The sequence below is a fragment of the Bombus terrestris genome, chromosome 13, assembly GCF_910591885.1.
Source record: "Bombus terrestris chromosome 13, iyBomTerr1.2, whole genome shotgun sequence".
Lineage (NCBI taxonomy): Eukaryota > Metazoa > Arthropoda > Insecta > Hymenoptera > Apidae > Bombus > Bombus terrestris.
Window position 1 is genome coordinate 7,464,519 of NC_063281.1, and position 16,837 is coordinate 7,481,355.

Consider the following 16,837-nt stretch of genomic DNA (forward strand, 5'->3'; position numbering starts at 1 on the left):
TGGAAGAAAGAGATAGTGAGGATTAGAGGAAGGCAGAAGGAGAGGAACCACGCCACAATGAGGGACCGAATGTTGCAAAACCGCCTATATCCGTGACTATACCCACACCGGCGGCTTGTACAAGAAATGATAATTACCAGCCTCCTCTCCCATCTTCCCCCATTTCTTCAACGTCCACTCTTCGTCCGTATCGTTTCCTTTCTTCACCGACAATTACTTCGTTTATTTCTTCGTCCCTCGCGAACCGTACAACTTCGATTCTGCGGCTAGATTGCGCAGGGAGAACGGCAGTTTGGAATTATGGAGCGAGGTGTTCTTACTGTCTTTACCGCCGCGTTTATTAGCGTACAAATGACCGGTATTTCAACGATCGTTGGTTTACGAAAGCGAGAGAACTGGGGGTTGCAAGTTGGCGTGATTGAATATAGTTTGATGTAGAAATAATTGTTTTAAATGGCGGGTTCTTGTATCGCGTTTATGCGTTTATGGGAAATTTAAATGGTCAAAAGTACACGTAATAGACGTAGAAGATACGAAATGGCTGAAATAAAGTACTCGTTATAACGTCCAAAGCTTTGATACTTGTTTATGGATGATACAACGCGCGTCCACTTATCAAATTCGTTTCGTGTTTTAACAACTTGAAAAATATCGAGGCATTTGGGGTATTATTTCATTTATATTAATAGGCCGTAAATTTCTCATTCTTAATCGCTAAGCGTTAGAGTACATTCAATTTGTCTCACAGTCATCAGAGTTACGGTTTTAAACGATGAAACATCTAGGTCAATTATCAACCCGTATTGATAATTGATTATAATGAAAATAATCGTCTTATAATATGATTATGGTTTCATCTTGATTCTGAGTCGCGATAAAGCTTCATCGTAAATAAAAAGCAAAATGTTTCCTACGTCTCACATTTCATAATGCGTATTTTATTTTCCAATTCTTTTACATTCTGTGCCCCTATATATCATACACACAGTCCGTTTATGGTATTAGTCGAGTGCACGTGTACTTAAGGAATATTGTGAAAATATGTGAAAATAATTCGTTCTATATTTTTGACCTACTTTTACATGAGGAATTACCTCCTTTCTGATTGTACCACAATTTGGGAAACACCCTGTAGAACAGTATTTAGTCAGACAGTAGAAGGTTCGGTCTTTTTTATGGGAATGATTCCCATGAAAAATCACTCCAACTGCTACAATACTGCCCTCTGTGCGGCCAGTCATCCCGATTCAACGGTCAGAAGCCATATGTTCCTGGCCGAATGTGCTAAGAATCATTGAAGGAACCGCCGTAATGAGAGACCACCCAAAGAGCGTTTCGCGGCGTTCACCGTCCGACCGGAAACTCAGATCGAAGCAGCTTCATTATGCGACTCAATGCACCGATGTTTTCGCGTAGCCACTTTTTTCCACGTCGCTCTCCGTCTCGATAATTACATTCGCGAATTATTTTTTTGCTTTCCATTTCGTTCTAACGAAGACACACGTTGCATTACTATCGATTCGTTAGGAAGTCAATTACAAAGATCAAACTTTCCAAGAGTCACTGGACAATGCTTCCCTAAATTTTTGATATTTGATAGCTTATCGCAGATCAAATGCAAAAAGGTAAGAATCGATAGTTTCTCTTGTTTCTTATACGAATACTATGTTTCTATGATAAAATATATCACAGATATTAAATATTGAAGTTTCAAAATTAACATTTTGTTTAAAATCTTGTGCCTTATACGCATGTAATTGTTTCATAAAATTTCTCTAAATTTATAATTCCAAAACACGATGATCCAAAATGATTTTCCAATTTATGTCTATACTTATGTAGAATTTCGTGTGATGTGTAATATTTTCGCAAAACATTCATTTGCGATATTTAACTATATTATTTTTATTTAACTATATATATTTTATTTAACTATATTTAACTATATTAACAGGAATCATAAATAAATTTCTCAATATTTCCACGAGGACACAAGGATAGAAAATTGTTAAACAAAATGTAGAGGAATGCCTTCTTAAATTGGCCGCAGGTCCTTATCAGACAAATTTCTAAATATAGAGAATTCAACAAAAGTACACAACATGATAACTAGGAACAATTACGGCAAGCCCAGCTATTCATAATGCTGCAGCGAATCATTACAGGCTGTTCGAGGCTCTGTTCCTACCTGGTATATGGGAAAGGCGATATTATGGCTGTCATAAAGCACTAAAACTGCCCGATAGTTGTGAAGGGCCTGCGAGGGAGGCTGAAAGTGGACATTAGCGATGGCATTGTGAATCGAACCGCATCATCCAACCGAAACTAGCTTCCAGCGCGGCACAAAGGAAACGCCGCCTTAGTTTACGCCAACCAGCCTCAGTCCTTACGAAAATATAGTACACACTTGCACCTATCCCATAAACCATAAGCGAAGGTAGACTGTACACAGGCTCAGGTGTATTAGAGGAAGCCGTGTTTTACGCTTCGTGGGTATTTTCGGGCCTTCCTTAGTTTGTGGCCTACTGGTTCACCAGTAGAGGGGGTGCAAGGGGGGTCGTTAGAGCGACCGACAAGGCTATTGGTTACTAAGGTTGCGTTAGCGAAGCTTCCGATGGTTGGAAGGTAGCTCTGGAATTCATCAGCGGTTACGTCGAAAAAACGGTGATTCAAGCAGGATTGTATCCTTAGAATCTTTAGAGCGATTGACTAACTCCTTTAAGTGCTGGAATTTGGGATGATTGTTTATACTTCCGGAGTGAATCGTTCTGTTGAGGTGGCCGTGAGTAAGTTATAATTATATATATAGTTATAGTTATATAGTTATATATATATATTAGTAGTGGGGCCTGGTCCGCTGTAATTGTCACTGGGGGCTGTATATGTCGCTGCCGGAGTACTGCCGATTTTTCCTCCGTTTTTTGGTGCGTGGGAGTAAAATCGGACTCCGGTCGCCGGGATTCGAACCCGGGTTCCGAACGTTCGCAACCTAAGACGTTAACCACTGCGCTGCCGTCGTCCGACACTAGTTAGTGTCGAGTGGTGGTATTTGGCTTGTGGAGTGCCGCCACAGTTCATTTATGAGGGATTTTATAGATTTTCAAAGATTCTAAAATTGAATTTTTCTGAGATCTGCTGGATGGACGGATCTGGTGGAAAAGTCGCCTCGATTAATTGACTTGTTATCCCTCTTCCAGGGATGTCGAGCTATCTCGAAGGATTGGAAGTTATCTCGGGGGTTCATTAGTGGCGACGTCAAAAAAACGATGATCCGAGCGAGGTTGCATCGTTAGAATCTTTATCGGGATTGGTTAAATCCTTCGTATGAAAAATTTAGGGTATTTGGTGTGTGTGAAGTAAACCATTAGTTTACGAGCAAACTATAGCTTATAAATTCGTTTACGAATTCTATAAATATCTGAAAACTCAAAGATCGAACCTTTTTAGTCGTCGTCGTATTGAGCTCAAATACGAATACGTCGTTGATCTGAATTAATTTTCGTCGATCGAACAATAGCCACCTGATCTTGCATGTAATAACTAACGCGTACAGTTGAATATTATTGTATTGAAAATAAGTTATTAAAGGAATTCTATGCACGAACCGTATGCAAATAGTGGCTGAGAGTTGACGTATGAGCGCATAAATTTCCAGCCATCTGATAGAAAAGTTGCTTTGATAAATCGACATCTCGTCCCTCGTCAGGAAATTTCAAGTTATCTTAAATCGAGAATTTAGCCTCTACTGTGAATGGAGTTGATGTGTTCCAGGTACAGCCGCGTTATTTTAAGAGATTTCAAGATTTATAACAATAGAAAGTGGCTATCTATCCATTCAGTTTTAAGGTAGGTTTAACTTTGAACGAACTTTTAAGGAGAAATCGTTAGGACGATTTTCCTACTCTGAATAATGGAAGACTTCCTATTATTATCTATGGAAATATCATCTCTCTTTTAGAAGGATCGAAAATTTAACGTTTGTTACACTTGCCGACGTGATGGAAGAGAATCGTCCAAGCTTTCTAGTCATTTGCGTGCTCACCCGTGGGGATGGTCAAGAGTTAGGTCAGGTTAGGGCTACTCCGACCTGTATATCTCGTTCGAGGATAAATGCTCCCTTCGAAGAGGCTGGTGAGTCTGCTCGTCAAAAGAGTTTCACCTGACCCTCTTCAAGCATATTCAGAGGGTACGTGCACCTCACGCCCTCTATCATTTCGATTTTTGTCTCAGGTGAAAGGGTCAATCCCTTTGCGGTCTGGACGATAGATACAAGACGATCGATAGACGAATTCCTTATAATGAAATATGTAGAAGGACAGACAAAAGCCACGGATCATCTATCAAGTAAAAATGTTCCGCTTTAATGAATGAACAAAGAGGATACTTTGCGGTACTTTAATTGTTTCGATACTTTCTTAGGAATTTGTTAACTGGTTAAACACAAAACTCGTTAACTGAGCCACCCTTCTACAATAGCAAAGTTAAAAGTGAATAAAGGCAAACCAACTTCAGGTAGATCGATTACAGTTCTCGATGAACAAACATTTCAAAAACTAGAGAATTTCTAAGTAAAGAAATTATTATAATCGACAGACCGGCGATCGGGTAAAAGTATGTTTCATTACGATTAGAGGACCATCAACGCAAATGGCGCGCGACTTTTCTACGGTCCTATGCTATATACTGTGTATCTACGAAGAGAAAGACTAACCCACGAAGGTTCGATAATCCAGCAAGTAGACTATGTAGACGCGCGTTTGAAATTCGATAGGCATTGGACAAGTTCCATGGAACAGGTTCTATAAGAATCTGACCGAAAGTAAGTGACTATTAACGGTAGAACGACTGTGCGTGAGACTTATCATCCCGGACTTAATAGCCGACTGGAACGTCTTCTGGGTCGACGTTCAAAGTCGATAATAAAATACCAATGAGTCAAGTCGAAGGACCTGTTTTCACATGAGCCTGTTTTGTGATCGTTCGCGCACCGTTTCGATTCTATCGTTCCATCTCTGTCTCTCTTTCATTCTGATTCTCTAGACATTAATCCGTGGAGCGTACGTAGGTGGGCGCACGCACCACGTAGCCTATAGTACCTGTCAAAAACTGGCGCTGCAACAATGCTTGAGGTCCAGAGGGCCCTCGGCAGAAGTTAACCGCAGCGCAGCAGGGCTGCAAGGGCCAGTTCGCCAGTTGAGACGAGCCTTTTGCGTATCGCGAGAGAAATAAGTCATCCAGTGGCGTGGAACACACCTTGTATTATTTAATTGAACTTTGCGAGTTTGACCTCTCCGCCTTCCGCGACTTTTAATTTTAGTAAACCATCTTAGATATTTGGTAAATATTTCACGAATCTGTGAGATATTCGACTTTTACTGTTTTATTTTCCATTGCTACAAAGGAAGGAGTGATCTAAAAAAAAAATTTTTTTTAAGGATACTAGTTGTACAATGTTTATGAAGTATTTATCCTATGTTTATTCTATTTTATCTATTTTATTTTTAGTTGATTCTTTCTCTAGATTCCTTTTTTTTTTTTTTTTTTTAGAAAGCTATAAAAAATGACATGTTTAAATTGTATTGAGTTTGGTAGAAGCGTTTGATAAGCAAGAGACAGGTGTCTACGCCAGTGGGGCAGCAGGTCAATGCTGCCGCGTGGATCTCGGTGAGGACAAAGAGATCCTTCCCCTTCCCTGATCCTTCCCTCTCGCTTCAACAATATTCTCTCTCTCCTCACTCTCAGGATCAACCATCATTGCATTAATGCATGTGTGGTTGAATCGTACAGCATCGTTGCAACGACAATGTGCAGCTGCCGAATACCAACACCCCAAACGTCCAACAAGAAATCATGATTTCTGCTTTTTCGAATTGCCGAAATGAAATATTCCGTTGACAAATCATCGTGGTTAACAGCGACCAAATAAGTTTCATTCTTTTTCAATGGTACACCAAATGTGTATTTTTCTTCCGCGACGGTTCGATAACGAAGGTTAAGCGAAACGAACGAAAGATGAAAGAACGTGTAGTACGCGTAATACCTGGCAACGTTTCTCGACAGTGGAAACGAGAGCGCGGTTAGGAATTTACACTTGAAAGGTCGGAATTAACGCTTTCTTTTTCGGGCGTTTAGGGACCTCGTTAGTACCATTGTCGCGACTCGCGCGTCCCTAGTCTCGTCGATTCTCTTCCCCGAAACGAATTAAGGCGATGCCATTATTCCGGCGTGTTTTCTTGTGCGTGCAGCCTGTGAGTATTGTTTTGCGGTTGGTTTTGCCAGTCTGCTGACCAAGTGAGTCAACCCCTCGTGCGTCCAAGTGCAATCAGAGAAAAAAGCGGAAAAGAGAAAAACGTGCCAAGAGAAAGTTGATAAAAGCGTTCGAGTGATTCTTGTGCAGCGGAAGACCTTTTCTTTTCTCTTTTTTCAAAAAAAGCCTCTTTCATTCGTTTAATTATCTTACGTTTAGTATTAAAGCTTCCAGAGTCGCGAATAGAATTTACTTACGACGATCGCCGATCTCGGAGGTACGCACAGATTCACTAATTGTAGTTCATCGCGACCCTCGTGCAGCGTGGCCCTCCCGTTCGACCTTTCCTGGAAAGCCCATCAAAGTCTTAATACACAGAGATCGATTTTTTCGTCGTTCGATCGGTGCGTTGGTGCTTTTAATCCTCGCACAGTGACGGGATTAGATCGGAATGGTAAATTTTCAATTGCATTATGGGACTCAAGATCCACAACGCGAGATCGTGGATAAGATAACGTCATCTCTTCTTTTTCGTAAGTAATACCTTCGCAAAGGAAGTATACCACGGACAGACAGCGAAAATGTTCATCGAACGAAAGACGACAGCCAAAGAAACTTGTTAATCGAACCGCCCTACCACCTATCCCGTCAGAGTAATCTCGGAAATAAAAGAAACTACTTAAGATCTTAAGTCCCGGCTAGCATTAAAGCATTAATCACCTTTAAATTCGCGAATCAACTTCGATCAACTCGACGGTGCAATGGTGCATCTTTCTCTCGCCTGGATTTCTTCGTCGAACACTGTTTCACTGTTTCATCATCGAAGGTATCGGTCAGGATGTCGAACATAAAGAATCGATGGCGAAAAAAGGAAAAAAAAAAAGAAGAACAATTCAGTACAGTTGACTCTGCCTTTTTCTCCCTTTACAATTCTAAACCCATCGAAACGGAACGAACATAGAAAAAGAAAAATGAAAATACTGCTAGGCTCAAGAGAGGTATGGTACTTGCGGATTCTCTCTAACAGTTGGTACTAATGATCCAACCTGGCGAGGTACATCAACGGTATCCGGTATCGTGTAACTCGCTAAGTGAAAATGCACGTAGATCCTGCTAAGATACAAGATCACCGGTCCGCCTTCTCTCGCCGGTCTAGTCCAGCGAAAAACAATAAAAGCAGTAACCAGCACGAACATAATCTCGCGGGACCCGCAGCCTCCTCCTATGCCTCTGTTACCCTACGCACACTAAAAACCTGCGGATACAACATTTATACGGATACGAGAGCAACTCGTACGGTTTTTCGGGTGTGTGCAGCGTGCCTAATCCTAATGCGAGGACTTGGAAATGCTGCACGACGCGCATGGTCGCTCGACAAAGAAACTGTGACGACGCCAGGGATCTACCAGCCGCCATTTATTCGTCCGTTATATTTTCTTAGCCCGCAGTGCGCGATCATTTACGTCGTTTACGAGCACGACGTTTTATTGCACGATTATTCTTCTTGGAATTTTACGTGGAGTCTTTTACTTCGTATAGGAGATTCCGCTTTATTTTTGTTCAGCGGGATGACGATTGAATAGTGGTCATTCGATGGTCGTGACAATTTATCGTAAATGGTATTATATTTCTTGGATTCACTTTTAAATGATCATTTTCGTAGAATTAAATTTACCTTTTATTATACTGATCGATTATTTTTGGATATATCGGTCAAGAAATGATTGTTCGTTTAAGAAGTTAGTCATAGAATCTTTTTTCAAAGACGAATAGAATATTTCACAAACTGGCTGTACGAGACTGTGAAACGATGCAGACGCCGAAATATGTAATTCGAGAAATCTGAATAGAGGAAACTTCTTATAGGAAAATCCACTCATTTACAAATATTAAAACACATTACCACATACAACGATTATATCATTGTATTTATCATGACGTTAAATTAATTATGTCTAAGAGTATTAAATTTATTAAATTTAGTAATACTTTCATATGGCTATAAAAGTTTGATATTCTGAAAATGTAATGTACATGGAACTTGATAAGAAGTCACTTTATTGAAAAGTAACGGAATATTCAAGTATTTTCCTTTGCCGCAGAATACTCGTAAATACTTGGAGCGATTCGTAACGAAATTAAAAAGAAAGTTTACATTAAGAGGTAGTCTACCATATCGTTTATTTTTCCTGTTTCTCTTGAGAGAACACTGTACAATCGCTGACAGAGATTTCAAGGAACACGAGTTCCCGCCGCGTAATTCGTTTCGTTACGTTGTCCATCGGAGGGCGGGCGAGTTTCGCATGTCATGCTTCCCGCATCAGCGTGTTCCCGGGATCAACCAGCACTGTGAAAAGGCAGACGAATTCTCCTCCCCCCATCGACTTTTCGACTTCATCGAGCACTCTACATAAGTCCTGGAAAATTTATCTGCCTCTTTCTTTTCCCTTCCTTTTTTGAACGAGTCAGCTATTGCTAGAGTTTCCCATGAACTCCTCTCTGCTCATAGTATCGATACTCTAGCAGCGGTTCCATCAGCGAGCAGAAGATAGAGAATCGAACGAATTGTGAAGAGCGAGAGAGCAAAACGAACACGTGAGAAAGAGAAGAAGAAACGAGCAGAGCAAGTGAGAATATATACCTGCTGGTGGATATTAAAGCGAACATCATACCCTCGTCACTTTTACTGGTCCTCTCTCTGTCTCTTTCCTACGCATCTCGTTTTATCCTTGTTACATCCAGATAGAAGTGTTCAACCATCTTTTTCCCCCATCTAATTCTACCCTCTCGCTTATGTATGCTATCCTACAAGTTAAACACATCGAAAAAGAGGATGCTGTGCGCGGCACACTGCAAAGTCAAATCGTCGACGTTTCCTCTGCCCGGTTCGTAGTAACCCAACCTAAAGCCGCGATGCAGAGAGAAAGAGAGAGAGAGAGAGAAGAAGAAGAGGGGCTTCCCTCCTCGTGCACTTATGCTGCATTCCAGGCTTAGACGCACGTTTCTACTCTCCATTTTCATCGTTCTCGCTTTACGGGTGCGTCGTTAGCCCTAAAAGCAAGCCATGCTCTCGCTCTGCCTCCCTACTTGACGTCGTTGGTTTTAGAGGCTCACCTGCTCGATGGATCTCGGCCGCGGCTTAATCCTCGCGGTATCGTGCCGGGACGCGCGTTGCCTCGCCGATTTACCATCGAGCAAACGCGCTACGCGGGATTTAACGTCGTTCTTGTATCACCAGCTTTCAGCGGGGCGTTCGAGAATTTCGAACGATTAAAATATTCTTGATCTTCGTTCGGGAGATTGCCCAATTATCTTAAGTAATTTGATTAACGAAAGTCGTACAAAAGTAATCTCCTTGAGTAGTTTATTATACTTTTACAAAGAAGCAATAGATAAAATGTTGTAACGAGTTTGTAAAATTAAGGCGAAAACAGTTGGGACAATTTCGTTTACAGCAACAATTTCGAGTAAATTAATCCGCAGTATGTAAAGCGGAATGTTTACGTTAAAAGTTGATTTTTTAGCGTCCTAAGTTTTTTAAAAGCTTGTACGAATTCTGGATTCTTTGTTAATTTGTCTACTAAATTACATAGTTATTTATTAAGTGAAATATTTGAAAGTCTCTTTAAGAGGAATAAAATTTCCAAGAAAAAATATTCAGGGTTGAAACATCGCTCGAGTCACCGACGAAGGGTTAATAAAGCTTCGAGATTCGAAAGTCGCTGGTATTTCGTCACTTCACGGTTGATTGCTTAGGAATTCTGAACGATTAAAATATCCCTACGCTTCGCTGGAAAATTACCTGGCTATCTTAAAGAATTTACTTCCGCTGTGATTGCCAAGTAAGATCAGGGAAATGTCCTTATACTACAGCGCCATAACTGCGTAATAAAGTTTCGAGATTCTAATATCGTTCGCATTTCACGGTTTTAAACGATTAAAATATCTCTGTCTCTCGTTGGAAAATTGAATATTTATGTAAAAATATGGAAAATGTACATAGATTAAGTTACAAAACAGTTATTACAAACATACTTTATAGTTGTCTTAAACAAAAAATTGTATGTCACCACATATCATAAAATTATATGTTTCAAGTATAATTAGTGCTTAAAGGTCTCGTTAAATAACGTGACTTGTCCATCTGATCGATCATCGACTGTCCGCGTATTTTATTAATCTTTGCCAAGTGCACACTTCCAACAAATATCTTGTAATTTCCAAAACTCTCTGCCTCTGCACACGTTAAGTCAGCTGCCCGATTCAACGCACACGCAAATTCTCAAGTTCATCCCTAAGTCGGTCGGTCGACCAGATCATCTGGTCCATCAATAAAATATATCGGCTCATCATCCGCACGCCAGCCGGGGGCCTACGGCTTTCCTTCGGCTCACGAAACCAACCACCATACTATTACAACCTTATGCATCGTTGTGTGGCAGGATCGACCGTGTGTCGGTACGCACGTCCAGCTCATTACGTTGATTGCCGGCGCAATAAGAGATCAGTCGCGCGTCTCGCCGCTAGTAAGCGTCGCACGTACTCGCCTCGGTTTGATTCCTCCTGTAATTGCTCGCTACGAACCGCGTAATGTATGCTTGGTAGAAGAAGAAGACCAGATAAGTCGATAAAGGAGGAGAACGAAGATGAAAGGGCAGGAAAAAACATGGATCTGCGTCTTATGGGTCGTGACTGGAAATCAAAGGTGCAACAAAGGCGCTGGAAAGTTGCAACATGTGGTTACCGAGGCGGAAACCAGCCCCCGCTCCTCGAGGTCCCCCGTGCTGCATCTTCCTGGCTCTTTATCCGGCGTGCGTGTCGAGGTTTGTACGAAAATCTTGTGCCTGAACGATTTACGCTTTCGTGGACGGCCCTTTCTGCAGCGAGATGGATTCTACACGCTGTATATTCATCGAGGGGAATATACGAGGGTGCAAGAGGGGTTGAAGTCACGCAAAGCTTCTACCTTAGGTAACTACGTGACCCGTCAGAACTACTAGAAGATTATCGCGAAGAAGTTTGCGAGTGAGTTGCTTGAAAAGCTCGAGAAAGAAAATTCGAAGGGCAAATCGTATTTTTGAGGTGGCGTTACGTGATTGTCTGTGGTGCACGTGACTACGCAATCTTCAATTGCATTTCTCTTTTATTTTCATTTAATTGTATATATTCTCTGCCTCTTCTACGCTCTTCTAAAACACCATTTAAGTAAATTTATCAGAGGATAAATTGATGGATTTCATATAATGGTAATACGACTTTTCGTTTCATATAATGGTAATTCGTGACCAGACGATTGGATTCGATCGACAGAAATCGTTTAATCGGGTATTAACTAAAATTTCATTGAAATAGACCAAATTCCTATAATAGAATTTCACCGTATTTCCATTTAATTGCCAAAAATGCGGCGATTCTCGAGCTCTCTCTCGTTGTTGCGTGTATTTCTCAGCGAGCCGAGAAAGTATACCAGCCTTGAATTACACACTGTCAAAATAGATCTAGCACGGTGGAGAATGTTATTCGCGTCGCTGTTGTTCGATACTTTTTCTAGGCGCAGTGAGAGTAGATACATAATTGCTTAGAATTACGTAGCCGACTGGCGATAAGGGAAAAGAATGTTAATCGAAAGATAAAATGACAAACGGGGCGAATTCTGGCCGGTGTGTGCGGCACGCTATCGGCAAGCAGACCAAAATTTATTAAACGTCGATTGGTTCGTATTAACGCATAGACCGGCGGCGATCTCATAGGAAAAGCTTAGGCTGGCTCGCTTGTGGTTCGTTAAAAACTAGTTCTAACGGCACCGGCAACAGATTTTCTTGCAACACGGTATTTCCTGATAACGCAACCCAGATCACCGGCCGGTTCACCGACGCACACCATTAACACGTGTACTTATAATAACCAGTCGTCCTGTAATTACCAGAGCCGCACCGCCTGCTACTCCTACGCGTTTTCTCTCGCGAGTATCCGACCGGTCAAACTTTACGGATTCCATCTGCGTCCCCTTTCCCTCCGTCGAAGAATTCCTCTGGAATGGAAAAACCGGAAACTGACAGAACTAGTTGAACGGATTTAATTATATCCTGTGGCAATAATCCGAGTCGATTTTCCCGAGGCCTGTTCTCCGACGATAACTTCTATTCAACTCGACCAGCAGAATAATTTTCGATGTGTAGACACCGCTGGAGCCTGTAATTACACGATCGTCGCCGATAACGCCGCGAACCTTCTCTCGCTCGATTCTCCCCTCTTACAAGCAATCGAATCGCGATTAATCACGACCCTTTCGAAGTCGTACGAAAATTTTATCTTCTATTTATTGGATCTTGGCCGTTTCGCGAGAGAAAGCGAGAGAAGGATGAAAAGAGGCAGCGCTTCGACGGGTGAGAAGCTGTTAGTCGCGTTAGCGCCGCAACGAAAGCGCGGTTAGCGCCGCAACCGGAGCAATCGCGACCCGATCGGTGCACGCTCGAATGCGTCCGCGTCCACAGCCGTGGCTGATCTTAATTACAATCGCAAATGAGACGGCGAGAGGATAATTGCGGCGCATGTCGCAAGTCGCTACAATGTTGTCCGGCTGGTGTCTCCATGGCATAACACGGTCACATATCGGCCATGTTTCTGTCGCGCGAAAATAGGAGTATTCTACTGTTAGGTTTGATAAGAAAGCTCTGTCGTTTTTGCTTCTCGAGAGAAAAGGGCTTCATTGAAGACTACGAACAAAGAATCCATGTCTACAGACGAAAAGAACGATAAGTCACATTTACCATTTTTTATAGGGCAGAAGCTTCAAAATTCGTTTACAATAATTACCGTGTTACCAATACCAGATACTGCTCGATGAAGTTGATCGGCATTATCGCAAGTATTTCTGATCGATACAGATGGAGTTACTAGGATACGTTTCATATGATTTACTTTTATTGATAAATATCTTTGTCGCAGATATAGAGAAATATAATATATTCCTCTTTCTCTGGAAAGCGATTGAAAGTAGGATTTAATTTCTGACTGGGAAGAGCTTTATCAGCTTCGATCTATAATACGAAAGCTTTTTTTATATTTTAAAGAGGTCGGTAATTCCATTAGTCCACTTGTCACCGCAGGGAAAAAGTCTTTCGATTTTGAAATGGTGTCATAACCGAGCTGTGAATTCCGCAGGCCGAATGATAAAAAACCTGGACAATCGTCGCGTGTTGGATAATTATTGGATTATCCCGGTTTTAGCCGTAACTATCCGCTAGGCACACGTATATTCTGCTTTATTAAGAGTACCGGCTCGGTCACGTGCATTCTAACGACTGCAGTCGATCGATAGTTCGCCAATGCGTTTCCGTTGACACCCTTCTAGGCGATACAGTTGCACTGGCGCATAAGTAATGTTTATATTTAGACGTTTTTCATTCAACGTGATACACTGTCCACATGTTTTCACAAGGAAAATTTTTATACGCGCTGTTGTTCATAAGTAACCAAACGCTTGGCCAATTTGTAGCAATAATATGCGAATTTTATTAAAATATACAAATTAACGATACATCGGTAATTAGAAATAACGTTTAATAAGATTTTATGAAATTTAAATTATATGCTAAAAAACATTTCCTTATCCATTGACCTACAGCGGTCCACAAATTTGTATACTCTAATCTGGGCATTCTTTTAATAAGCACGAAGATATTCAATGTTTTAAAAAAAGATTATGATTACTAATTCGAACATGACACTCGAAAACTACGACTAACATTTTCAGCGCAATTCATCCAATTGCCAAAAACCTTGTCAATGGGTCGAACGGTGAATGAATCTCGTTGACACTCTTCCGAGGAGTTCACACCTTTTCCAACCATAATCCATGCGGATGTAACACTCGCGAACGAGACTTTCGCTGGTTCAACTAAGATTTCACTTATTAAACGTCAATAAATCACTCGGCCGTGTCACTTTGTATCGTTTACCGCTTTGCTCGCATTAATAATTCGTTATGTCCGTTTATCCAGGCATTTATTAAATATGTAAATCGTGGAACTTTCCTTTTTATATGCTGTCTCGTTCACGGTTTATTGCGTGCTGTTTGCCAAACGATCGCCCTCCATACGATATTGCCCGATATTTCGATTGATAGTTAACAAAAACGCTCGCAGTGGCGCGTTTAAAACGGATGAACGTTCGATTTACTCGATAGCGCGTTTCCGGCGACACGATTTGTACGGTCAAGCATTTCTGCGACAAATTACGGGCTATCTGTGCGAAGGACATTTCTTCTCTCCTCCTTTTTCCTTCCCCTGTCTTTGAGGTTGCATTTTAATTGCTTCGTCCTTCTCTCTTTCTCTATTCCTTTAACAATCTCGACAACGATTATTGACGTTTCGGGCTGTCGTTGTCGCGCAGAGATACGAGCTCATTATTCGAACCAGAGACTTTATCTTATCTACCTTGTAAAGCTACTAAACGATATTACGTGGAAATAGTGGCCCTGTTTCTCTCTTATATCGCGTACAAAAATGATATAAAAGCAACGAGCGACAAGCCCGGCCTAATAGTCCGGCTGCGAGCGAGGCTGTTTTACAATTACGACACAGAGAATTGAAGCCATTAATATCTCTAACCGCGCGATTTGATCCTTCGTGGCTGACGTTCACGAGCCTTTAAAGAATCTGCGAGGATTATGATTTACGATTTCGATGTTCCTCTATTTCACCGGGTGTAAATTACTAGACTGTTTTTTACTCCTCAACCTCTGCTCTTATGTTGCGTTCACACTCATACTCACGAATACGCTACGAATAAATTGATTTTGATTTAGTTTTTGTTAGTTTATTCAGATTGCTGTCTCGTTATTGCGGCATTCCCTTCGGTTATGGTATAATTTTATTGCAGGATGTTTCTAACACGTCTACTGAAAAAAAGAAAAGAACAGAAAATTCTCATTAAAGCATCAAGAATTCTTTGAAACAGAAATAGAAACACGATGGCATTTTTAATGTCATGATTTCGACGGATACGGTATCCTAACGAATCAAACATCTGAAATATGACGTAGCTACTCGTAAGGATCAATATAAATCGTTCGGTCGTGTTCGTCAAAACTTACTAGTATCCGTAACCTAGTTCGACCTTACTTCGAGTCATAAAGCAAGTTTGAAGGGAAGAGAGAACTTCAAAAATCCATTAGAAGAACGTAGGTACGTGGTTTCGTCTCGAATCCGTATGGTCAGACATTGTAGAATGCCGCCTTATAAAATGATACACTCGTACGACCTATCAGGCCGATTTCTGGCCCACGATTTCCGGGAATAATGGAACACGAAGGTTCCTTCTGTCTAACCTCGAAATGGAAGAAAGAATACCATGGCAAGGCCTCGGGTAATGAGTATAATCAAAACGATTTAGTAGAAAAGTAGCCGCGAGCTATACACGGTTTACTACGGTTCCACTACGCAGCCTCGTGCAGTTCAATTTGAATTTCGAACCGAGACTTTTACACAACCATAATATTCGCTGGTCACGAAGACACCATCTGATGGACGACCAAATTACCGGTCTGACCGTCTTAGAACTGCCCTTTTACTATTCGTCTCTAGCTCTCTGCACTATTGTTTCGTTCGTCTAGCTTCCTTGATAGCCTTTGTGCATCGCTACAGGCAAACCAAATCTGCAAACAGATCTTCTATTCACAGATGTTTTTTGGCATCTACGAGATCTCTGGATCATCCTCCATAGAACAATCTGGCGGCAACCGCAAGATTCGCAGCTATTTTGATTCGAACAACGCTATTCGTTATTATTAGGATGATGCATATGAAACTAGCTTTCTTCCAATCAAACCATAGTCACGCGTAATTTCTCCGAAATATATTCTATTTGATCAAAGTAATTTTCGTGATACTCCGTGCACTCGGTTAAACATTTTTTTCCGAAACATTTTTGCAACAAGCTTGTCAAATGATTTGCGCGTTAAAAAATCGCGTAGGTGGAATGGAAGATGCCTTTAACATTACCCAAATGTTACATTTATGTACGTAATGGACTGTAGAATATAGTTTTGCTTATTTGGCATGGAAAACACGAGAAATTTGAAATATTCCAATGTATTTTCTAAAATAAAAGAAATGATAGACAGAACGTTTCAACGAACGAGACAAATTCCAATTATTCATGACGGTCAATAATAAGCTTCTCACAATTCTATTATAAGTCTTCCTCGCATTGAATATACGTCATTTGCGCCAAATACATTCTTCCGTAATATGCTTAATAATTGACGTTAGGACAAAATTTAATGGGCCGTCAAATTCAAACCCGGCAGAGACAACATTTCATATGCATCAGCCTAATATATGGTAACGATGCCTCAAGATAATGAGAGAATCACGTGTCTGGTCTTGTCAGGAGGATGATTCATTCGTCGTGTTCGCTCATGGACGAAACATGCCCATGCGAGTATACGTGGAAGGTTGCCAATATATAAAGGGAATACGTAAGGCTCGATTAACGTCACCAGCAATAAAACGTCGTAACGTATCGACAAAGTGATTCGAGTGGAGACGAATCGTTCTCCAATGAGACCATCACATCCCTTTCTCT

General features: G+C 41.1%; 1 protein-coding gene across 1 annotated transcript in view; it reads right to left on the reverse strand.

The window, feature by feature from the left end:
• The window catches only part of LOC125386242 (nuclear receptor coactivator 5-like), a 49,704-nt gene that overhangs the window by 10,181 nt on the left and 22,686 nt on the right, over nucleotides 1-16,837 (reverse strand). The window contains exon 3 of the mRNA XM_048411608.1: nucleotides 6,505-6,594. Coding sequence (XP_048267565.1) covers nucleotides 6,505-6,594 — 90 coding nt within the window. The remainder of the gene's footprint in view (nucleotides 1-6,504; nucleotides 6,595-16,837) is intronic.